Source organism: Rhea americana, unplaced genomic scaffold (genome assembly GCF_003343005.1).
Source record: "Rhea americana isolate MKP2758 unplaced genomic scaffold, rheAme1 scaffold_60, whole genome shotgun sequence".
NCBI classification, from domain to species: domain Eukaryota; kingdom Metazoa; phylum Chordata; class Aves; order Rheiformes; family Rheidae; genus Rhea; species Rhea americana.
The window spans coordinates 4,455,383-4,477,632 of NW_028186757.1; the positions used below are offsets into that span (position 1 = coordinate 4,455,383).

The 22,250-nt window shown below is 37.1% G+C and overlaps 1 protein-coding gene across 1 annotated transcript in view; it reads right to left on the minus strand.

Annotated features, from left to right (window-relative positions):
- RXFP1 (relaxin family peptide receptor 1) overlaps window positions 1-4,834 on the minus strand; it is a 34,716-nt gene extending 29,882 nt beyond the window's left edge. The window contains exons 1-3 of the mRNA XM_085319885.1: window positions 4,715-4,834; window positions 4,385-4,418; window positions 3,653-3,808 (exon numbers count right to left, since the gene is read on the minus strand). Of these exons, the coding sequence (XP_085176011.1) occupies window positions 3,653-3,808; window positions 4,385-4,418; window positions 4,715-4,834 (310 nt within the window). The remainder of the gene's footprint in view (window positions 1-3,652; window positions 3,809-4,384; window positions 4,419-4,714) is intronic.
- Between the last annotated feature and the right edge of the window lie 17,416 nt (window positions 4,835-22,250).

Genomic DNA, 22,250 nt, shown 5'->3' on the forward strand with positions numbered 1-22,250 from the left:
ATCTGCTGTACGATTTTCAATAGTGGGTTTTTTTCCAGCATCATTTCCTTCAGCAGTGTTGTCCTTTCTATCACAAAAAACCTCCCCTACCGTTGATGATAGATTTTTGCTTTGTGTTTCCTTATGTTACAGCACTAGTCTAAGAAAGGTACCAGTCTTCACAACAATATTTTTCTGTAGGTTTAAGAAAATTCTTTATCGTTACGGAAGAAATCATTACTGAAGCAGTTGCTTTAACTAGCTATACTCGCAATACGTAAATAATTTCTGAATTGAGGGTAATTACTGATTTTTCTCTTCCCATACATGCTGGGTTGAATGTTGTACAATACCCATCTCAAGGCTCTTATTCAATTTTATGACAGATGGAAGTGTACAAGAATTTAAAAATTGAGCTACCTAATTGTAAAAAATTCAAGTACCTTGTGCATAAGACTAACATTTTCACTGGTGCTGTATAAAACAATTACTAAACTGGATTAATTTCTTTGCAAACTGTTTTCCTGTAACCAGGGGCACTGACTTCAGCTGGAAACTAATTGTAAATTAAAAAATGTACATAAAGAATCAGATGCAACTCCTGGCACAGGGCAAGAATACTAAAGTGGTCCTGGGAAACTGCAGCAGAAAAAATAGCTGGACAGTATTTGTCTTGGGAGCTAATCAGTGAGGCTTCCTTTCCTGACATTTTAAGCAAGATGTATGGATAAAAAAAAGCAGCTAACCCACAAAGATTTACACATTTACCAGAATGTAAAAGTATCATAATGATATATATAAAAAAACGTTAACAGAATACACTATCCTTAAGCAATGCTGTGATTCTTCCTTTATCCAAATGATAAAATTTAACTGCAATGTAAGTGTTCAAGAACACATCACTGCTGAATAGGACCTTAATGCATTATACAATTTATTCATTTCTAAATTAGAATATGGGGCACCTGAATTCTCATATATCCTGTTATGAAATCTGTGTCTATCCTAATCCTCACTTATCAAAGCGTACCTTTTAGTAAGTCCCTGCAAAATGGACTTCTCGGTACTTGTTGGTACAGAAATGGAACATGTAAAAACCTGTTGATGAGTTGACTTGTGCTCAGACTTCAACATAACAGGGCACCATCTTCAAGAATTTCTGCCACTGTAGGACGAGATAGTTACAGAAGGATAACAGAAGAAGAGACAGTTTTATTCAAGGTTTTCCATTATTGGCAATGGAAAGGAAAGTATGTTTATGGCATCAGCAAGTGACATAAAACCAGAAAAAGCTTTTCATATGGAGTAATACCCTAGAATTTGAGTCTCGTAGGCATGAAGAGAAGATACTGCATGTAGGCACAGCAATCAGCWGCACAGATACACAATGAGAACAAACGATGTGGATACAGCTCTGCAGAGACATCTGAGAGCCAGAGAATTCAGAATAGGAACTGATGTGACACACCTATGAAGACAACAAACTTCGCAGTTGGGTGAATCATCAGGGCTTGGAAAAAAGACACATGACAAAACCCTAATCCAACAGCACTACAGCAAAATCAGCTGAACAGTGTCCATGTTTGGACATCACAATTTGAGAAAGATGAAAAAGGACTTCACTTCCATCTAGTGTCCTGCCAAGATGAAGACCAGCTTCCCTCACCATGCCTTCCRGAAGTGAAAGCATCCATCACGCTTCCAGTGTGCAATCCTATACAAAACCAATTTTAGAAATTCAGCCAGCCATAACTCAGTTAAAAAAATTCCTTTTGTCCAAAGCATATTTTCTAGAAAGATTTCTATCTAAACGGGAGAAATTCAGCAGGTGATAGTATCTATTCTTGGACATTTTATGCTTGGCCACAATACAAGACCACTTTAACTTTTTGAGGATGGGATATGTGCGTTTGTGGAATAGGTTCAGTTGAATTTATGCATTTTACAATGTTCGTGTGCAACAAAAACCAGGCACATTTGATCCATTTCAGAAATCATCTCCTAGCATTAATGGAAAACAATGTTTGGTCAAAATCAAAAAGAATATAGGAGAAACTCCTGCCATCTGACCAACCCAGAGGGACTGAAGACCAGCGCACATATTTACGTTCTGTGAGATGAGAGTAAGGGAGTGAAAAAAATGACATGGTTCCAGTGAATCATAAACCATTGGCTGACAGCGACCTTCAGGATTGCTTTCCAAACAGTCTTAGCCAGCATATCTGTCACTTACGGCTCCCCAGAAATGTTTGAAATTTTTGACCTGTTGAACTAGGCAGACACTCGGCAAGTTATGTTTGCTTCATGAATGGGGTCTCTTGAGAACAGCAGAGCTAGGCTGACAAAAACTGTTTTAACTAACTCGGTCTTTTTTTGTGGGCACAGGTACGGAGGGAGGCTGCCCCAATGAAAGAGTCGCTGTTTTCAACACTGTACTGATTATGCTAAGATGACTTGTGAAAAATATAATATTTTCAACTCAAATTATTTCTTACAGAGAATATTTTTCGATTTTTTTTCCTTTTACCTGCCTCCCCCCTCTCCACACCCACACTTCAGATGATACCATGGCTGGCTGGAGCCAGGCACATGGTTTACCTGCTCAGCTCTGGGGAGGCAGGGTGCGAGGCAGGATGCTGTATATCTGGCTGCCCTTCACTGCAACAGGCAAGCTGCTAAAAAAATAGGAACTCTGGTTTCCCCATCTGCCATAGATCAGAAGCTCTGGAGAGCAGCTCTGCAAATTTCCAGACTGTTATTAAGTTGACWATGCCAGTAAGTAATATGTGCTAGGGCCGATACGCTCTCCCTGCGGCACACAGTTCACAAACAAATGGTGAAGCTGTCTTGTCACAAAATTTATGGAGGCTCTTCCCAAACCACCCCGACCCTCCAAGCTGGGCCTGGGCATTGCATAAGAGAATGGTGTTCAGCACAGACTAAAGCTGTGCCAGCACCAGGCTTACAAATCAACCACACGGAAGGGCAAATGCCAGTGCAGAAGCCCTGCCCTGGCCCAACCCAGCTTGCCGCAGGGATTAGGTCTGCAAACCAAGTCCACTGCCCAGCGTGGCCAGGATCATGTCAGTAACAGGCACCAGCGGCCAGGCTCCTCGTGTATCCTTATATTCTGACATTTTCCAAATCTAAAGCACGGCCACAGTGGATMCTGTAAAACACACAGGTGCACACGCCTGCACACACACACCCCCATACACAAGTCAAGGTTTTGTTTCTTCTCCTGAGTTAGGACATAAAAGATTTCTGGAAAACCCTGAAAATTCTTCTTGATCTAAAATTACATTTCCTAGCCAGCTTGGAAAGGTGCATTAAAAATAATGCCAATTCTGTTACTGCACACATCTACCTTTCCTCAGCAGGAATCTTTGCTAGATCATGAACATACATACACATCAAAATGACATGCACAAAGAGTAGGGATAATACTGGATAAACTGATATAATATGCAAACAAAAACACAGTGCTTTTTTTTTTCCTCTACTAAATGGCTTGTTGGGTGGTTTTAATAGTGAAACCAAATGGCTACTATGTCCTSTGCAATACATTTAACTTTTCTATTGCTGATACTCCTTGACTGTGTCAGTGTCAACAGTGTATGAGTTTAAGTGACTGTCAGACTGCAGCTACAGAACAAAGATCTTAACCACATACCACAGTTGTCTTCATCAGCCTGATTCCCACAGTCATCCTCACCGTTACAGTGAAGTAGCTGAGGCAAACACTTTGTAATGTTGCCACACGGAAAGTAGCCCAGGGGGCACGTGACACCAGCTCCAGAAACATCATCTTCCAAAGAACCACAGGTGACTAAGGAAAAACAGAAGGAACATGCTCATTTTAAGATAAGTTCTTAATGTTTGAAAATCATTGGGATTATGCATTTATAAATAGTCATTTACATTTGAATGTGGATATCAAGTGATAAATACATGATTAGTTCTTGGGACATGCAATTTACAACAGTATATTAAGCGCCGATAACTCGGCAAGAAACATTTATACAGTAAGGTAATTAACATTTGCTCTGATACAAAGCAACAAGGTAATTCCAACCCACACACCCTAGTAATATGATGAAAATGCTAATCATATGAGACAAATGACCTCCAGCCACAATTTAAAAGGATAGTTTCTCTTTGCACTAAAAAATAATTTATTACAGCAATATACCAGATAAGCTGTGTAGGTATGACCAGCATTAATTTGTGCTCAAATTTCAGATTCAGATAGCTAAGTCCTGCTTATACAAAGCCAGAATTGGATACGTTTAAATGCCTTCTAATTTTAAAGCAATTACTAGATGTAAACTAAGCATCAAAGAACAAGAAATGTGCAAATAACTCTGCGGCAGTTTTGCTGAAGGATGCCTAAGRCGACACATACCTGCAATTATGAATCCTTTGGAAGAGTAGTTACCCTGATTCAAAAAAATTTAGAGACATTGTTCGGAGTCTGCCCACCTGAAGTTTAGAGGCACAGCATCCTGTTTTCTGCTAAGGCCACTGCTTATAGGAGACCCCTTCACAAAGTCCGGGGGCCTCTTTCAAGTAAGAGGGGAGAAGGCAGAGAGACGCTGCCGAGGGACAGCCGGGTGGCTGCGGTACTCAGGGCCTGGGTTCTGCCCCTCCTCTACTCCTCGGCTCTCCGTACTGCAGCGGCTTCAGTTCGCCGCATTTACAGACGCGTGCTGCTTTACCAGCCCCTCCAACGCACCTGAGCTACCACTTCTGCCACTTTTTCCAGGTAGAGAACAACTAYTCTACTGCTTTTCCAGCAGCCTGCAGAGTAGGGTGCCAGCTCTATGACAGGATCAACTTCTTCCCAAGAGCACATGGTGGAGAGCTCTAAATTACTCTAGAAAGCATTTTGTTCAGTTCCCAATACACTGGGCTCAGAAAAAAGCACAATTAGGGAAGAATGTTATCTAGCCCTTTTCAAACTCCTGAAGCTTCAGTAAGCCTTCTTAGCGAAGCAGCAGTCTGCAAAGGCCTGCTAATTTAATTACTTAAGTACTTTCAAAATAAACTATCTAATCTTCATTACAGCTAGCATTTGACTTAGTGGAYGCTGTCATGAAAAGATATAAATTCCAATACAAATTATATTTCAAGCTTCAYTGCTCACTTAGAGCACTTGAAATACTCTATACAGTCTCTACTAATCATGATGCGATGCTTGCTCAGATAGTACATTTCCACTTCTGAAACATGTAATTATTTTTCAGGCTATTTTTATAATACAAAATGTAAATCTTTTATCTAACTTTCTCAGTATAACAAGGAACACGTTACTATACAATATTTCATTTTTGTTCTCATTCTTCTCCTGGAGTAAAGGAATCATTCAAAGCTAAATAAGTACTTCAAATTCATAAGAAATTATCCCAGGAAGTACTTCCACATTTTAAACCCTTAACAATATTTACAACTGCTGAAAATTGAAACATAGGTGCAGTATCAGAAGGAAATCGAGGTCAATATTCCATTACTCCCAGAAGCACAGAATTCTCTTTGATATTACAAGCGTCCTCCATAGAAAGAGGAAGCCATATATCCTGGTGGACAATCACCGCATTATTTTGCGAAGCTGATTTCCTTTTGTATACAACTAACTTGTGTCATTGCTCCGAGATGTTTGCTCTGGTTCCCGATTCCTCCTATATGGAAGCACCAAAGATACAGCTATGTTCTAATCCCAGGGCCAATTCACTCTTGCTGGTTGTTCTTGGTTTCTCTGCTGTTCCGGGCTGATGTTCAGAATGTTACRTCTAACCTGTTTCTCCCCAAAACAAGTGGTTCAGGATACGATATTAAGCAAATAGACTGCGTGTAGCACTAAAGCGTCTCAAGTCTCCCGCAGCAGAAAGACACAGAGCACAGAGACAGTTAAGGCTCCCTTCAGTGCTGTTATCTGTCACAGCCTAAGCTGAGATATTGTTAAGGAAAACAATATGGAAAAACAAATAGAAGTGAGGAAAAAAAAAAGAAAAGAAGAGCCTACATTTTGTCAGGCTTTTTTCACTGCACGTTGAAGATGCTCAGACTGAGCTAAATGTTGTGCTTAAAAAGGATGATCTCTATACCGTTTATATTCCAAATTATGACATTTATCTTCTCAAGGCAGTATTGATAGATTTTAATATTTTTTAATAACGATTATTAATTAGTAATTAAATAGTATTAATACCTGAATTTACTTTCTGTCACAGTTTAGAAAACATTATTTGTGAAAGAATGAATGATTTATTATTGTTTAATTTTATGAATTCTTTGTAAAATTTGTAGCCTTTTTGGAAACCTGCATCAGTCATTTTATGTTAAGGAGGATGACCCTGGCATGTAAATATCCGTCTGGGAAAGAAGATATCAAGGCCATCAGAACTTGAACAACTTTTTCCTTGTCTGATCGTGGAAAGCACTGGTCTTTGTCCGCTGACTTGTTAACACCACTTTGTTTATGCAAAAAAGACAGAAGTTTGGACCCTGCAGATCATAGGAGATTTATAGCTGGAAAAAACCCCAAACCTCTGGGGAAATATTTGGCAAAGACAACAAAGGTAGAAAGGAGATGAGAGAGAAAAAATGCATTGTAAAACACTAGACAATATTCAAACGATTCTCTTCTGGATTAAGGAAATTAAAAGAGTGTTTCTAAGTGAGGAGAATGCATAAAGACAGCACTGTGAAATCACAACAAAAGCCTGTTTCTCATTCTGCAAACACACAGTATTCTGGCATTAGAGTTTATCGTGTCAAGATAATGATCTATCATACTATCTTTATCATGCTGTATTAAAAGTGTTAACTTTACTACCTATTATTGATCTTCCACTATGAAAAAAATTGAACTCTTCTGATCTCTCCTGTTTTGCAGCCCGTTTTTTTTTAAAACAGCTAAGCTTCCTGATAGCATAGCTCTAAAAAATACTGATTTATGGCTATTTCATCATGTCATTGGCTGTTTCACATTGGTGTTAAACCAAGAAAAAGAAATAGCAATTTTTAGTCATTTTTATTAACTCTTAGGTTACTTCTCTGATCTATATGTACATCAAGCTTCAAAAGGTATCTCTATTTGTTTAACAAGTTCTCATTCACAGCTCATCTGGGATAGAACATCTCCACTTTGCTCTTTGTGGCTAAACTAGTATTGTTAAAGCACAAGACCCCCTATAACACAAAAGTAAACCAGAGCATCACAAACATAACACAAAAGCAAACCATCAGCAAACCATATATACAATCAACTTGAATGCTAATATGGCTTGATTGATATTAACAAGTTGAGCTCTATAATGAGTAACTTTGGGCCAATCTTACACCGTCAACACAACTTGTCAGAAAAAAAATGATATCCTTTGGAGATACAGCAAACAGTACGTTAAAGGAAGACTAAAAAATGCTAAYGTGTATACAAAGAGTTTAGCTATAGAGGTAGAAATGAGAGGAAGAAAAGAAGCACTCAGGACAGCTTTTTTATGCCTCAGTTGCGAGGATGAGAACTGTAAATCTGTGACAGACTTGATTTTGCCATTAAGGTTTGCTTTTACAGGTATTCCAAACAAAGAATTTCATCGCTGTATAGAAAAATATAGAAAAGCACCTCCCGACCCTCCAGAATTTCTCACACATTTCAGCTATTCCATATGAGCAAAATATCTTTCCTCACAATGACCACAGTAAACATTAGTGTATTTACAATTTATCTAGAACAAATAGAAAAGAAAAAGGTGAACTGTTATCAAAAACAAATGGCAAAGACAAAAACAAGCACCTTGCTGACAGGAAGCTTGCCATTTCATTTCAGAATAATTTTCTGCAGTCTAGTGCATATTCCTGATTTTGCAAACAATATACTTCTGACTACCACATTCTCAGGGTTTTTTCCACCCAGAAAAAGAACAAGAAATCCAGATGGATTCTTCCAGCTGAAATACAATTACAGCACGTGTATGTGGGTAACAGGGACAAGGAACTACTAAGCAGTTGTCTTTAAACGTCATCTACCTTTCTCAGGATTTCACGTGATGCCTCTGTTTCCAAATTCCTAACTTCCTGCCACACAACTTTCAAGCCTATGCAGACCTGTTGCTCTGAAGCACTTACTGCTAAAGCAGTCATCCATGATCTTTCCTTCAGCCTGAAGAAAGCAGGTAACTTTTCCAGCTAGTCTTTAAATGACAAGGATTTAACACAGAAACTACCAAAAACTTCCTTATTCAGAAGGGTAAGTAAAAGCTGGCTTGTTTCCTGGTAAAAGATGGTAAAACTGCCTCATCTATTGCAYGGGTGCAGAATAAATAGAGAAAGAACATGACAACCACTCATTCTTTAAGCTCACTCATAAAAAGAAATAGCAGAAACACATTTGGACAAGCCAAAAGCAAGATATTCACAGAGAACAGCAGAGTTTTTTCTTCAGACTAAATTGATTCATTAAGTTCAGTATTTCTGTGTATTCTCCAGGAAATTTCATGAACCCTTTAAAGTAGATCCTTATATTTTTGTGTCACAAATTGTGTATGAAAAACCAAAAAAGGGAGCACTTATACGCACTGGAGGAATAACAGCTTAACACAGTTACCTGTAGCTTCCAAAAGACAAATGAAAGACTCAATCATGCAAACAGAACAATCTAATTAGACAGAAAATAATCAAAAACAGACTCTTGGTCTTGGTTTTGAAATCAATGTCAATAGTTTGGTTTATGCTTTTTGAGTGATTTTTAATACTTTAACAATTACCAGAGTAGTCAGTTGGTTTTCTGCTGCTATCTTCATGTTATTTTAAATTCAAGTTTTTCAAAGAGACCAATGTAAATTTATCAAATAGTAAGGATTTTCCCCTCCATATTTTAGTTGCTTTATTTTGTCTATACACAGTGGTAAACGGGCTAGAACAAGAGAGTACTAAAAATCCTCTTTGGAAATGGTTGTCTTAAAATAGAATATTTTCTTCAACCAAAATAGAAAGAGTCAACAGGGAAACACTAAAGAGCTGATTTGATTTTGTCTCTCACTTTTACTAGCCTGCATACTTCAAGATGATAGTAGATTAAAAAAAAAATCCACCTCTATTGAAATTTATTCTAAGGGTATGTGAAGTGGCTTTCAAAAGCCTTTACTGTCACATAAAGGAGAGCTTATAGGATTATAACCTTTATTTTCAAAGATATATGTTTAAAATGAAGCTATCAAACAAGTCCAGAAAACATTATAAAGACAATAATTGTTTCTTTTAAAGGGTAAATTAATTTTTAAAGTTGAATTAGCAGTTCTATTCCAAGTTATTCAGCTTCTTCCCACTAACTGAGACAAGAGAATCTCCGAACAATTTATGATAAAGTTAGCCCGGTGTATCTCAGGAAAAAATATGAAATTAATTTTTATATACTTCTAGCTTTTACAGTTTTACCAGCATGTAATTTTATGAAGACGCTTCTGAAGTTGATCCTTATTCACAGAGAAATAAGGACTTTTTTTGTGAAAAAAGTAATGGGAATCCTGTCCTACTAAAGTTGTATTTATTAAAGACCCTCAATAAATAATTTATTAAAACTAAATTCTGGAGTCTCATACAAGAATAAAAAACAGTTTACATATTTGAACTTTAATGCTGTTAATATGCAAGTTTGGACTGACTCCCTTGGGTAAAAATTGTAGACCAACATACACCTTGCTCCAGTGGCTATTAGACACATTGGCAAAGGCATTAATCCTTGAGGCAAAGCATGAGTAGCTTAAACGATTTCAACTTCGGCACAGCATCTCCGCTGGGATATAATTAACTGTTATCACTATGTTGCCTTCTCTGTGATTTGCTCTTCTCCTCCTTTGTTAATTGTTCAGCCCTGATGCTGCCTAAAATAATTTCTAAATTTCTCTATAGGCACATGCACTATGTTCATAATTTCAGACTTTTTGGGGTATAAATGACACTGTGCTGTTTATTCAGAATCCCAAATAGCTGCAATGATTTCATGCCTAAAACGCCATTTAAAAAAAAAAATATATATTTGGGCTGTAGCTTTTCTAGCTAGAACTACTCTTTCAGTTGCAATTGCATTACATTTATATTTGCTTGAAAATATCAGATGTCATTCCAGGAAGGTTCAGTACTTGAATTACACCTGCTTTGAAACCTCTGTTTGGCAGCTCTTCATGAAAACTTAGTAGCAATTCATGCACCTACTCTGAAGTTCTCTTCTACAGTAATCTCATAGTCTGTAGCATCTTGCTTTGCAAATGCAGGAGGAGATTCAAAAAGAACTTGTTCTGCACCATGACAACATTCTGGGGTCTTTATGTACGAATTTAAGGTTCTGATTTTGTGTGTCTTTCCCACGTGAATTGAGATTGACTTTGTAAAATGTTTGCTTCCACTAAACACAATATAGCACAAAGGATGTTGGCAAAAAAGATGCATGTATTATGACTGTCTATATTGCATGCCAACCTGCTCATTATCTTGGGTTTTATTTTCACATTTTATCTTAATGTCTTACTGTGCATTTCAAAACGCTTTCATTTCAGAAGCAGCTGCCAAAGCACAAAATTTGCACTATCTTCTGCAAAATACAGACTCCTGTCTCATAGCAACATTACTAAACTTAGTTATCAGTTATGCCACAGATAATTCAGTCTAATTAATCCAGATATAGCAACAGAAGATCCTTTTAGCCTAACTGTCAGAAAAATCAGCTGCAGGGACAGGAACTGCTAGTAGAAAAATTGAGACTGGTCATACAGCACCTTGCTAGAAGATTTGGCTCCTATCCCTCGTATTAATTTGTCTTTTTTATTCTAGGTTTTGTATAAACAGAACAAAGGATTGTGATGCACATAAAAAGCTTAAAGAGCTAACACTAATTGAAAATGTTCCAATATGCAATGAATTTTATCCTGAAACTCAAAATTTGTGAGACATTACCACAGGATTAGGGTTTAACACAATGTCTAACAAAGATGCAGATGAAGGAGCCGAGACAAACCTCTCTGCCACTTGTTCCCCTCTTCTTCCTCCTCTCTCCTTAAGTAAATACAATTTAAATGATAGCTGATCATTACTTTAGTTTAGAAATATGCTGTTATCTTCATCATCTGACAGGATTTTCAACAGAAATACATAAAGATAGGCTTTTATTTGCCTTGCAGTTGTTCTGCATTCGTAGAACTTCGATTTCACTAATTTCTTTTTCTCATTGATGCAAAGCAAGTTGGAGGTTGGACAATGAAACACTGGGGTTTTGCTCAGGTAGGCTTAGGTATACAACAAAAATGAAGGCAATAAAGTAAATGCATTAAATAAACTGGGTCAATTGGTACCATCCCAAGGCACTGAAAGGCAACCTTCAGCCATCAGAAGCAAGGAAAACTACCCTCTCAGGAATTAATACTTCTCAAAATCACCGAGAAGCCAGCTTGGGCTGGTTCTTGGAGGTTCAAAGATAAAAGAAATCTGTTTCCAATGATCCTTTCTTTTTCTTTCTTTCTTTTTTCTTTTTTTTTTTTTTTTTTTTTTAAACGCTTCATACTAGGAATAGCATTTCTGATGTTTTGTAAGCCCAGGAGAAAGGTTTCTTGTTGAATTTAAGAACATTAGGATAGTAATCAGGGATTACTGCAAAGAATTTCTATTCAGAGCTGCTGCCTTGCATAAGTTAACCCAGTCAATCATATATAGTTGTAAATCAAGCAAAAAGTGAAAAAACAATAGTGAAGACTAAACTAAATTAAAAAATAATAGACATCTGTAACATGTCTCTTTTAAGCTTCCATAAATAAAAGGAAGATGCAGGTAAGTTCCACAAAACACTAGTATCATACACAGAAGATGCATATATGCACATGTGTATGTATACATGCAGGTGCGCATGCAAATAAAATCCAGAAGATGATACAAAAGCACTTGCACTGTAGACCTAAGGGAAAGCTGCAATGAGAAGGGTGATGAAATTAGAGAAGTAATGAAGAAGGAAATTGCTTGCTGATATTCTCATCCTATGATGTTCTGAGAATATATTATTTGTAAATGAGCAGAATAGCAAAGAAATACATGGTTTATCATTAACTTCTTCCTCTAACAGGAAACAGCCTAGACGAACTTAACATTTTGCCTAATCTCTTAGGTCAAAAAGGATAAAATCCTCCTCCCCCTCCCAACAAAAAAGCTATAACTTCTTTTCGAAGTTGGTAAGCTCTTTTAACTGAAAAAAAAAGAAAAAAAAATGACATCTTACCATTGTGATGATGGCAAAAACCTTCGAGGTTTCATAATGGCCAATATACCTGTGGGCTAATTTAAAGAACAGAAGGGGAGAAGGTGCGAGGAGGGATTTTCTTTCCCCTTTCTCTACCTTTCTTTGCTCTATAGACTGTGATTTTGTTATAGTGTGGCTTTAACTGAGCAAGCTGCACATCAGTCACAGTTTCAGAACCCACAGTATTCTTCCTCTTTTCCCACATTACTACAACTTCACAGAAATCTTTGTAAAATAGTCTCAGGTAAGGTTTCTCTATCGAGGACTTGAGAGAGTTAAGGGAAAAAATATTTTGCAAGTCTTACTCAAAGCATCTGAAATATTAAACATAATCTGTTTTTTCATTCTTTGTGTCTTTAGCAAAGGCTAAAAAGACAGGTTAATTATAGTTCTTACAGTGGAATTAAGCTGGCATAACATAAAATTAAGCTCTGAAGCATACTTAAGATTAATGTAGCCATAAAAAAATATATTCTGTCTTGGTGAGCCTGAGATAGGATCATCTGATATATTTTACTTATTCACATACTTTTATTATTCCTAGCTGTTTATAATAATTAAGAACTCAAATTTGATATTACAGAACTACAAGTTCAGAATTAGGATGTTGCTGTGTCCCATAAATCTTTGAGATTCCATCCTCCTGAATTATCATTATAAAAATTGAATTCTCTTTGCTCTATTTTGAAGTAAAACAATTTCAAAATATTTTAGGGAATTTGTCTATTAGAAGTTCATATGTTCTCCTAAAAACCAAAAGGTGACGCTGTGCTTAAGTGAATTATTCTTGGATGCTGGCCCATGAATATTGAAAGCACACACTTCCAACCCATACTGCATTTTACAGCGAGTAAACTTCACTTACCCCCATAACTAGGATACACTTTCAGTTAAAGTGCTACAAAACTGGAATTATCTCAAACTGATGGGATTTCTGGCTTTCTTAAGGTGAATAATGTTAATCAGTTGACCTGTGATCAGAGAGATCTGTCTTCTGCTTTTGAAGATTACGTAAAAGATTTATGTACAGATTAAATTATTAAACATACAGATTTTAAGATTATAACCTTTAGACTATACAAAGATTATTAAGGTATGTAAACAAATAGCACTGCCAGTGGAAGTGCCAATGCACTACCAAGTGTATAAGTTATCTGAATACTAATTGGTCACAAGGCAGTTGGAAAGATAATTTCTAATTTGTCTCAAATTTTAGAGGCAGCTTGGTAAAACGAAGGTATCGCATTAAATCTGACAGACTTAGCCTCCAAATTGTCTATAGCTCCTGTCTCTTCCTTTCAAGTCCTCTCCAGCTAAACCAACACACTAGGATGCCTGTTCCCAACACTGAATGTTTCTTGCCTTCGATACAAACCAAAGCACGGTCAGTGAAACATAGCTCCAATTAGAGCAGGCTCCCGTTAGGATCCCTTTCCAGCACGGCACGCCAGGCAGGGCACCGAGCGGGCRCGAGGAGAGGCTTGTTCTAGTGATGCTCTGCTGGACCACGCTGACCTTGCTCGGCGTTTTTGTCACCGCGCCTCTGCTCGCCGGCTCAGACAGCAGGCTTTCTGGCGCACGGGCTTCAGAGCAGTGGCTGGAAAACCACAGCCCTGATCTCGGTGGGGATCATAGAATGCTATTGTAATAGTAATATTATGATATTAGAAAGGAGATGGAAAAAAAAAAAGAGTATTGGAGCACAGCTTTGAGCACCAGCTTTGAAAGGCAGGTAGTTAAATGCTTCGGCAAACATCTCAAATTGCACACAGAAGGATGCGAAAGGATTTCATGAACTAAAGTCAATGGGTCTATATATAGGATTACTTTTATTGCCTAGTATATTAAGGGCAGTACCATGTATTTTTAAAAATTGAAAGATCCTACTTTATTTGACCTATAGRATGACCTATAATCTACTGAGTCAAGATTATATATAAACTACTGATGTTTCTGTATATAAAATGTACAGGATATTGCTCAACACAGCTGGACTGTATATCTTAAAACTTCACATCTAAAAAAAAAAGAATTTTTAATAACACCTTATTCCAGTGAAGAGTTAATTCCTAAAAAGAGGTTTTTCTGTGTTACCACAGATCAGAGTCTGACTGCATTTACCTTTTATGGATTGAATACAACAGTGATGTTAAGAACGGAAGTAATATGTGTAACTTAAAAAAGTTTCCAGAACTTAAAACAATTGTTGACATGACTGATTAGCAGAAATAAATCCTTTGTAACTGAGAATTGTTTAAAAATATCCTCTAGATTTTCCAAAGCTGCAGCTCCATAGATACAAGAACTGCTCTGGTGAGCAAGAAACCATCTGATTAAAAGATGATGGGAAAACAGTAAAAATACAAATTAAAGATTCAAAAAAGAAAAAAGAAGTGATAGAAGTTGAAAATGTATAGATAGGCATGCTAGACAAATCAAAAGTACTTAAAAAATCTAAAGTAATTGTTTTTTCTATAACATACTAGGAAAAAGTAAATCCTCAGATGACATAAAGGACTTAAGAAAGCAGAAGAGCATAACTGTTCAATACTCATTTCTGATATGCTTTTGGAAAGAAGACAGCAATTGTATTTTCTCTGTTTGATATTGAAAATCTATCATCTGTACCAAAAAAAATCAGCATTTCTAAACAGAAATACCTTCAAAACAGCCACAGAAGGAGTTTTAAAGGAATTAGTTGAGAAACACTTTGAAATTACTGTTATTACATAATAGGCTTGGAAATTAAAAATATGAAGAAAGTATCAAAAGACGAGCAGCTTACAGCGTTCTTCAAATACTGGAAAAAAATTAAAGTTCCGGTGAATCAATACATCCACATTTCCTAGGTAAACCAATATAACAGTTAATTCACATGTCTTAATGTGGAATTGGAACCAGAAAACAACATCAGGAACCTTGCTGCCATGGGAGGGGATCTCCCCCCCCCGCCTTTTTTTTTAATTGTAACTGAAAAATGGAGCAAAATTAACCAGAAATACACACACACACACGATCTTTGCATGCATTGTGCCTTTTCCCCACATGGAGCTGTGCACTGACCATCATGTCTGTAATTGTAGAAAGACTGTTCCCCCAAGCCAGGTGTATGCTTTTATTTTCTCTATAGAATTAAGGAGAAAGAGGCCACGTCCACCTGCTTGGATAGACCTATGCACATCTTTCTTCAAGTCTCAGTTATCACAAGGCCTCTGCCATTCTTAGTGCTCCAGTGGCATTTACTTTCCTCTGGGAAGAAACGATTCCTTCCCCGAGAATAATCATTTTGRCCAAATAAAGCCTTTAGGATTGCCATGAAGTACTTGGGTGGAATGCAACGGCCTGTGATACACTGGACTGAATGATTTAATATCCTTTCTGAATTTAATCTCTACTAAGGGAATTCATGTGCACTAGTTCTTAGCGGTCTGCGTCAGCTGCTGCTGCCAGGCTCTCCTTCCCATACTCAATGGCCACCTTCTTCCCATGACACGGGGTCTACACGGACAACTTGCCTTTCTGGGTCTAGCGCTCCCTGACAGGCCACAGCTGGTGGCTCCAGAGTTTCTTCCAAGTGCATTTTTTCTATCACACTTGTTGGTATCTTGCCCAGTCATGAAAGTCCACTTAACACTGGACCCCTCCTGTGAGTTGAAGGAAGCACAGTAGGTAGTGAACGTGATATTCTGTATGACTTCTTTACATACATATAATCACTTCTTTATATTATACATTCTCTTTTTGTCTTGGCTTTCACAGACTTCCCAAACAGTCTCCTATTTTGCCTATATGGTAAGAACTATGTGAAAACCAGTTATTAGCAGTATACATTTGAACTCCGTCCCATRTTTTTAAATTTCATACTGTGATGTTTCTGTAAATGGTCCTCCATATAATACTACAGATGTTTTATTTAGACTTTTATTGGTCTTCTGATGGATTATTGACTTTCTCCTGATTAGTCTACTATCTAATCACTTAGAAGTTACAATACTAAATTCCTCATTTTTCAGTTGTACAGCTACAATAACTAGACTTCCCATTTTCAAGTCATCACAGATTGCTTTAGATTAAAGTTTGCAATATGGTGTTACTGCTCTGATGGGAAGCTGAGACACTGACAAACGTATGGCAAATGTTTCTGCTTATTTTAGTTTCCTACTTCCTGAATCAGCTTCACAGATTACTTAAATCACAGCTTTCACAGATTTCAGTGGCAGCTGTGAAATTAATACTGCTGTATCAGGATTATCAAGCTGAACAACTAGAAAACCCACCATATAATRATTATTCACTTATGAAACATCCAGAGCATCACTGTCTGGGGCAAGAAAGGGAATAAAATTCAGTTTCCTAAGGCAGAGTTTGGTTTCCTTCATCACATGGCCATCATTTTGTAATCCCTCACACATAATTTTTCTTCCTCTTCTGCAGAGAATTAAGCAGAGATCACTGCTGCATAATTCACTGCACWTTTCTGATTTATTCTTAGAGTGTAGTCCATGAAGTTCTTCTGGAGCTATAGTATAAAGAAAACTGACTACATGCACATAGGCCAAATGAAGGTTACCTAGTCCATCTCAATTCTTAATCACTAGGTTTGCAAAAATGAATAATGTTATTTGATATAGGCAACACCCTATATAGTATTAAAAGAGAAAATAAACTTTCTTCCAACATTTCATAACATGACATCATGCTACATCATTTTGGCTCTACAGACCTTTGATGCTAGAGGGAATGGAGTGATTTCACAGCAATGTCTTCTGAGTAGAGGTACATAACAAAGAAGAAGGAGACATTTTGCAATGAACCAGTAAACAACAAGATRAGCTTGGCAGTTCAGGTGCTCCAAAGTCTGGAACGAAGCCCAAGGTTAGTTCCTCYTTCTGCTCAAAGACTGATCTCTACCTCACCCTGGCTCCTTATCCCACTTCTGTTTTTCTTGTCTAATCACTTCCCTCTTCCCACTCTGATCTCCTCCTTTCAGCATAGCATCCTAATTTTGGTCTCATCACCTTTTGATCTAACTCTTTAAGCAGTCTTAGTCTCTTCTCTTAGAGCATCCCTTGCACCTGTCCCACTTGACATAATTTCCAATCCTCCTCCTTTAATTAAATCATTGTTCCTTGCTGGCCCCCTCTCACACATCTATTGCTCAAGGTAAAAAGAAAAAAGGAAAAAAAAAAAAAAAAAAAAAAAAAAAAAAAAAAAAAAAAAAAAAAAAAAAAAAAAAAAAAAGAGAGAGAGAGAGAAAAGGAAAAAAAAATCCACATTGCATGTAGTATTTCAGAGCAAATGGTTAAAGTTATAAACAGCTAAGATAGGTTTGCAAGTTGGGTAGCATTAAGTATTATTAATGGAGAGGTGGTGAGAACAAACTTACTTATACAGTAGTTCCAGGCAGGTCAGTCTGTACAGATAATACCATTCTAACTTTTAGAGGTTGGATCTGTCATTGAATAGCCCTTTGATTACCCTCTAATTGAAAGAGAGAGGAAATTTTCCTCTGTTTCATCCCAGATTTCTGTAAAGATTCTCATTTTCCTTATATAYATAGGGATATAAGATACACATTTTTATTCTGGCCATAGAGAAGCCAGTTAGACAGATGCCAAAGTTAAATGAAACCAAAGAGAAACTAACAAAAAACTAATTATATAAGTTTTTTGAGCTTTCACAAAGCCTGAAGTAAATATTTCACTTTCCTATTTAAAAATCTGGAAGGGGTCCTACATTTGTTACAAGTGATGTGAACAAGAGCACAGTCCTGCATAATCAAGAACTTATGCTTCTCCATATAATTTGGAATGTTTTTTTTCCTGCATTCAGAAATCTAATTGTACCGAATGCATTCTGTCAAACGTAAAAGACCCTGGCCTTGAAATCATCCGTCAAATGTGCATGAAACACAAGAGCACTAACAAGCTGTGAACAGTTTTAAGTAAGTTTCTTGTTTTGTAGAAAGGATAGGGGAAGAATCCNAAAAAAAAAAAAAAAAAAAAAAAAAGAAAAGAAAAAAAAAGTGAAGGGAAGAACAGAAAGAGAAGAGGGAAAGGAAACTGTAGGCATAAGTAGATATAGTATCAAAGAAGTTCGAGTAGGGGCACAGAGCATACAGACGGACACGGTTAAAATATTAACAATTGCAACAGTTTTTCCCATGAGAAGCCTATCATTTTTTTTTCCTCATTCACTTTGAATAGTTTTATATACTACGGTTCCTCTATTTTTTAAAATGGAGAATAGATGGATTATATGAGGGTCTGTTACTTAAAAGCCAAAGTCTAGAAGGGCAGAGCAGTTTTTGCTCCCAGAAAACTAATCAGAGTGACTCTAAAGAGATGCATCTGCACCATGGTCACTGCAGCAATCGGAGCGCACTATTCTACTTACAGAGAAGAAGCGGCAGGACCCAGTGCAGTGCCAGCTGCCTGCCCAAGTAACCCGTTTGCCACCCTACTTGCAGATGTGCATCCTAACCACTGATTGAGTGCTCTCAATTCAGAATCTCAGAGACTGAAATTTACTTTTTTCAATGTTACCAGTTGATACTGCTGTGCTGACAAAATCTCTGGTACAGATGCTGCTTTGTCACTGAGAAATCCTCTACTTGGTACAGTAAATGGGAAAGCAGTCAGGCTTAATAAGCTACTTTTCCACTACTTGCTTGCTTTTGGTTCTTTTTATGAGGAAGGAAAAGGGATCRCTATAGCTCTACAGGTAAGAGATCATTTTGAGATGAAGAGATTTAATGAAGAATTTAGAGGAAGAGGGTAAAGCAAAACGGCAAGTATTTGTATGTGATTTTAGCTATTCAATGGGAAGCTCTAAGATCAGGATCGAATGGAAGTGAACAGGTCAGGTAAGAGTAATTTTTGTAGGACAGATGTTTTTAAAAAATTCAGGAGCATCTGGGAGTTGTAGAAATTAAAAAAAATAAAAGTCTTCATAACTGAACTTCTAGCAGTGCACAAATCACAAATTCAGATTCCACACTTACTACGCTTACTTCAAGTGTTTGTTTTAATATCAGCTAGTTAGAGCTGAGCAAGGTTTATATCTACTCTGTGGCTGAGATCAGTAGACTTGTAAATGTGGTTGCAATTCAGATTGTTAGCTAAAACTCTAGAACGCAGTGAAACTATGAATTGTGCATTAAGTGAGGTTAGGAGAAGTGACACTAAATGGGAGCTAGTTTTGTTGCAAAATAGGGCACTGACAGGTAGCAGAGACTCCAAGTATGCACACACTTGAAAAAGGGAAGGAGTGCAGTTGCTGATTAACAAATCTGCAGGAGYCATGTGTTTCCTTATAAATGTGATAATATGTTATATGATGAGACATTAAACTCTTCAAAAGGTACTTGCCATCTTAACTCTAAAATTAGATGGCCTGTAGTCATTTAGAGTCTTCATCTGCAATCCTATCTTGCAGTATGCTTTAACATATTTCAATAGCTTTTACAAATTCTACAGCTGAGATGAATTTAATTTAGCAGAAATTATGTCAACAGTGATTTGCACAACTACATCTGGCATGAACGTGTCAGTATTTTCTGTTTTGATATTGAAAACAGTAATGTGAAAACCTTAATTTGTTCAAAATCCTTAAGCTTTTATTCTGCATACCTCCAAGCATTACCTTTAAATATTCGGATTACTGCTCATGGATTATATAGATGCATATGAAACCACATTTTTCTCACATACTTTGCTTAGTTAAGATCTCTTTATCATAGACTATTTAATTCCAAATATGTTAATATCACTGTGTTTTCATGCCTGCAGCTCACATATTTTACATTTCTCCAGAATATAGCAGAACTAAAGAGTTTTTCTACAAATTTAACTGAGCTTCACAATCATAAAAGTAACTGTATGTGGGAGTCTKTTTCTCAGACTGTTAGTGAAGGGAAGCATAAATCTTGTTTAAGTAATATATTATGCAGATAATTCTAAAAAGGTTTAATTTATAAATAATGGAGAGCAAGCTATTGTTCAATCCAAAAGAAGGTGACAGAATTCAATCTTATGCTCTTACTAGCTACCCTTTGGAGTATCAACTATTTTGTTAAACTGTTTCATCAGCAAAATTAACTAAAGTCATCTTTCAGTATGTAGTGCAAAAATAGTTATAATTTTCGTAGTGCTGTTTGAAAACAGTAATCTTTAGGAAAATCCAATGTGCAGATCATTGTTAGCAGTTCCATGGGGAGAACTTTACCCAAACTGAATGTGGCACTTAAAAACAAAATATTCCAATGGAATGAAGAAAACAATATTGAACAGAAAGTGAGATAAAATTTTCACCATATTAAAATGATTTGCATCTGAAGGAAAACTTAATTTTAATTCARTCTCCACAGAGCATGCTACACTGCTTATCAGGCTTCAGCAAAGAAAAAAAAATCCTGATAKCTGAAAAAAAATCTACCTTTCAAAAAGAACTAATAATTCTAACAGCACTGCACAGTATCAGTACAATTACTGAATTAAATCTAAAATGTGGATCTTAAGGCTTCTGAAATAAGTCAGYTCTGTATGTACCTTCATCAAATATTTGCAGCAAGTATTTATGCAATGTTTAAACTATTTCTTATTTCTGAAATTTCAGCTCATTACTTACTATTAATAGTAACTCAAAGCAGAAAATACAAAAATATTTGATCCTTATATGTAACCAGTAACCTTGAGAGATTGCATTATCCTTAGATTCTATCAGAGACTAGCTGTGGTGAAGAACTATCAAATAACACTGAGGAATCATATGCATTCTAGTTTTAAAGATCTACCACTGAAGTTTATTAGCTATTTGCTTTGCAAGCTATCAGTTCACCCCCCACCAAGCAAACGAATAAAAAAMCCCCCATTCTGTGTACTTACCCTTTGCTCCAATAAGCAAGAAGATATAGAAGCAGCAGTAAGATGTCATATCTGTCTTTCAGGAATTTAATGAATAAAGTCAATGAATGCTGTCCCTTAAATTGCACAGCAGCCACCTTACGGCTTGTATGTTCTGCTTCTGACAGTCTTCAGCGGTGCACGAAACAAGCTCCCTTCTCTCCCCTTGCTTCCTCACCGACTTTCCTCCATGCTAGGTCTGTCCCTCTTCCCGACTCTGACACACAGACACACTCCCGAGCAGAGATCGAGGAGAAAGTTGCAGGGAACACACAGGCTCTTCTTCACATGAGAAGGTCTGCTCTGTCCTGTGGCAGCGAGGGCTGGGCTCTGCGCGTGCACGCAGGTCTGCCCTGAAGAAAGCCGCCACTGCAAAAATACAGAGATCCAGGGAACTGTCATCAACAGTGCACCAAATTTATTTATTTTTTTAAATTGTTTTGAAACTAAACATTTGTTACAATTTAGATAAAAATTGATGGTTTCTCAAGTAAGGGGAATATAAACACAGTCCTTTTGTAGCAATCCAGTGACTCACTGAAATACAGAAAAATGCACAAGGTAATTTATTTCCAATCACAGCAYGCTACTATTTTTACACATTAGCTACTCTTCATGACCAATGTTAAAGAAAACATTCTTAAAGAGTGAAAAAGAGGGATACTCAGAAGTATCTACTTTATCGGAGTAAGGTTTTTCATAGATTCTCTCCTTGTTTAAATCCTCTGTGAGATTTCTCCTCTGGCTTTTTTAACTTAACTCTTTTCATAGAATCATAGAACCAGTGAGGTTGGAAGGGACCTCTGGAGATCATCTAGTCCAACCTCCCTGCTCAGCAGGGTCACCTGCAGCATCTTAGACAGGGTTGCAGCCAGGCGGGCCTTGAASATCTCCAGAGAAGGAGACTCCACCACCTCTCTGGGCAACCTGGTCCAGTGCTCCGTCACTCTCACAGGAAAAATTCCCCCTCATGGTCAGGCGGAACTTCCTGTGCTTCAGTTTCTGCCCATTGCCTCTTGTCCTGTCACACGGACCCTTGACACCCTCCCTTCAGGTACTTATACACATTGATAAGATCCCCCCTCAGT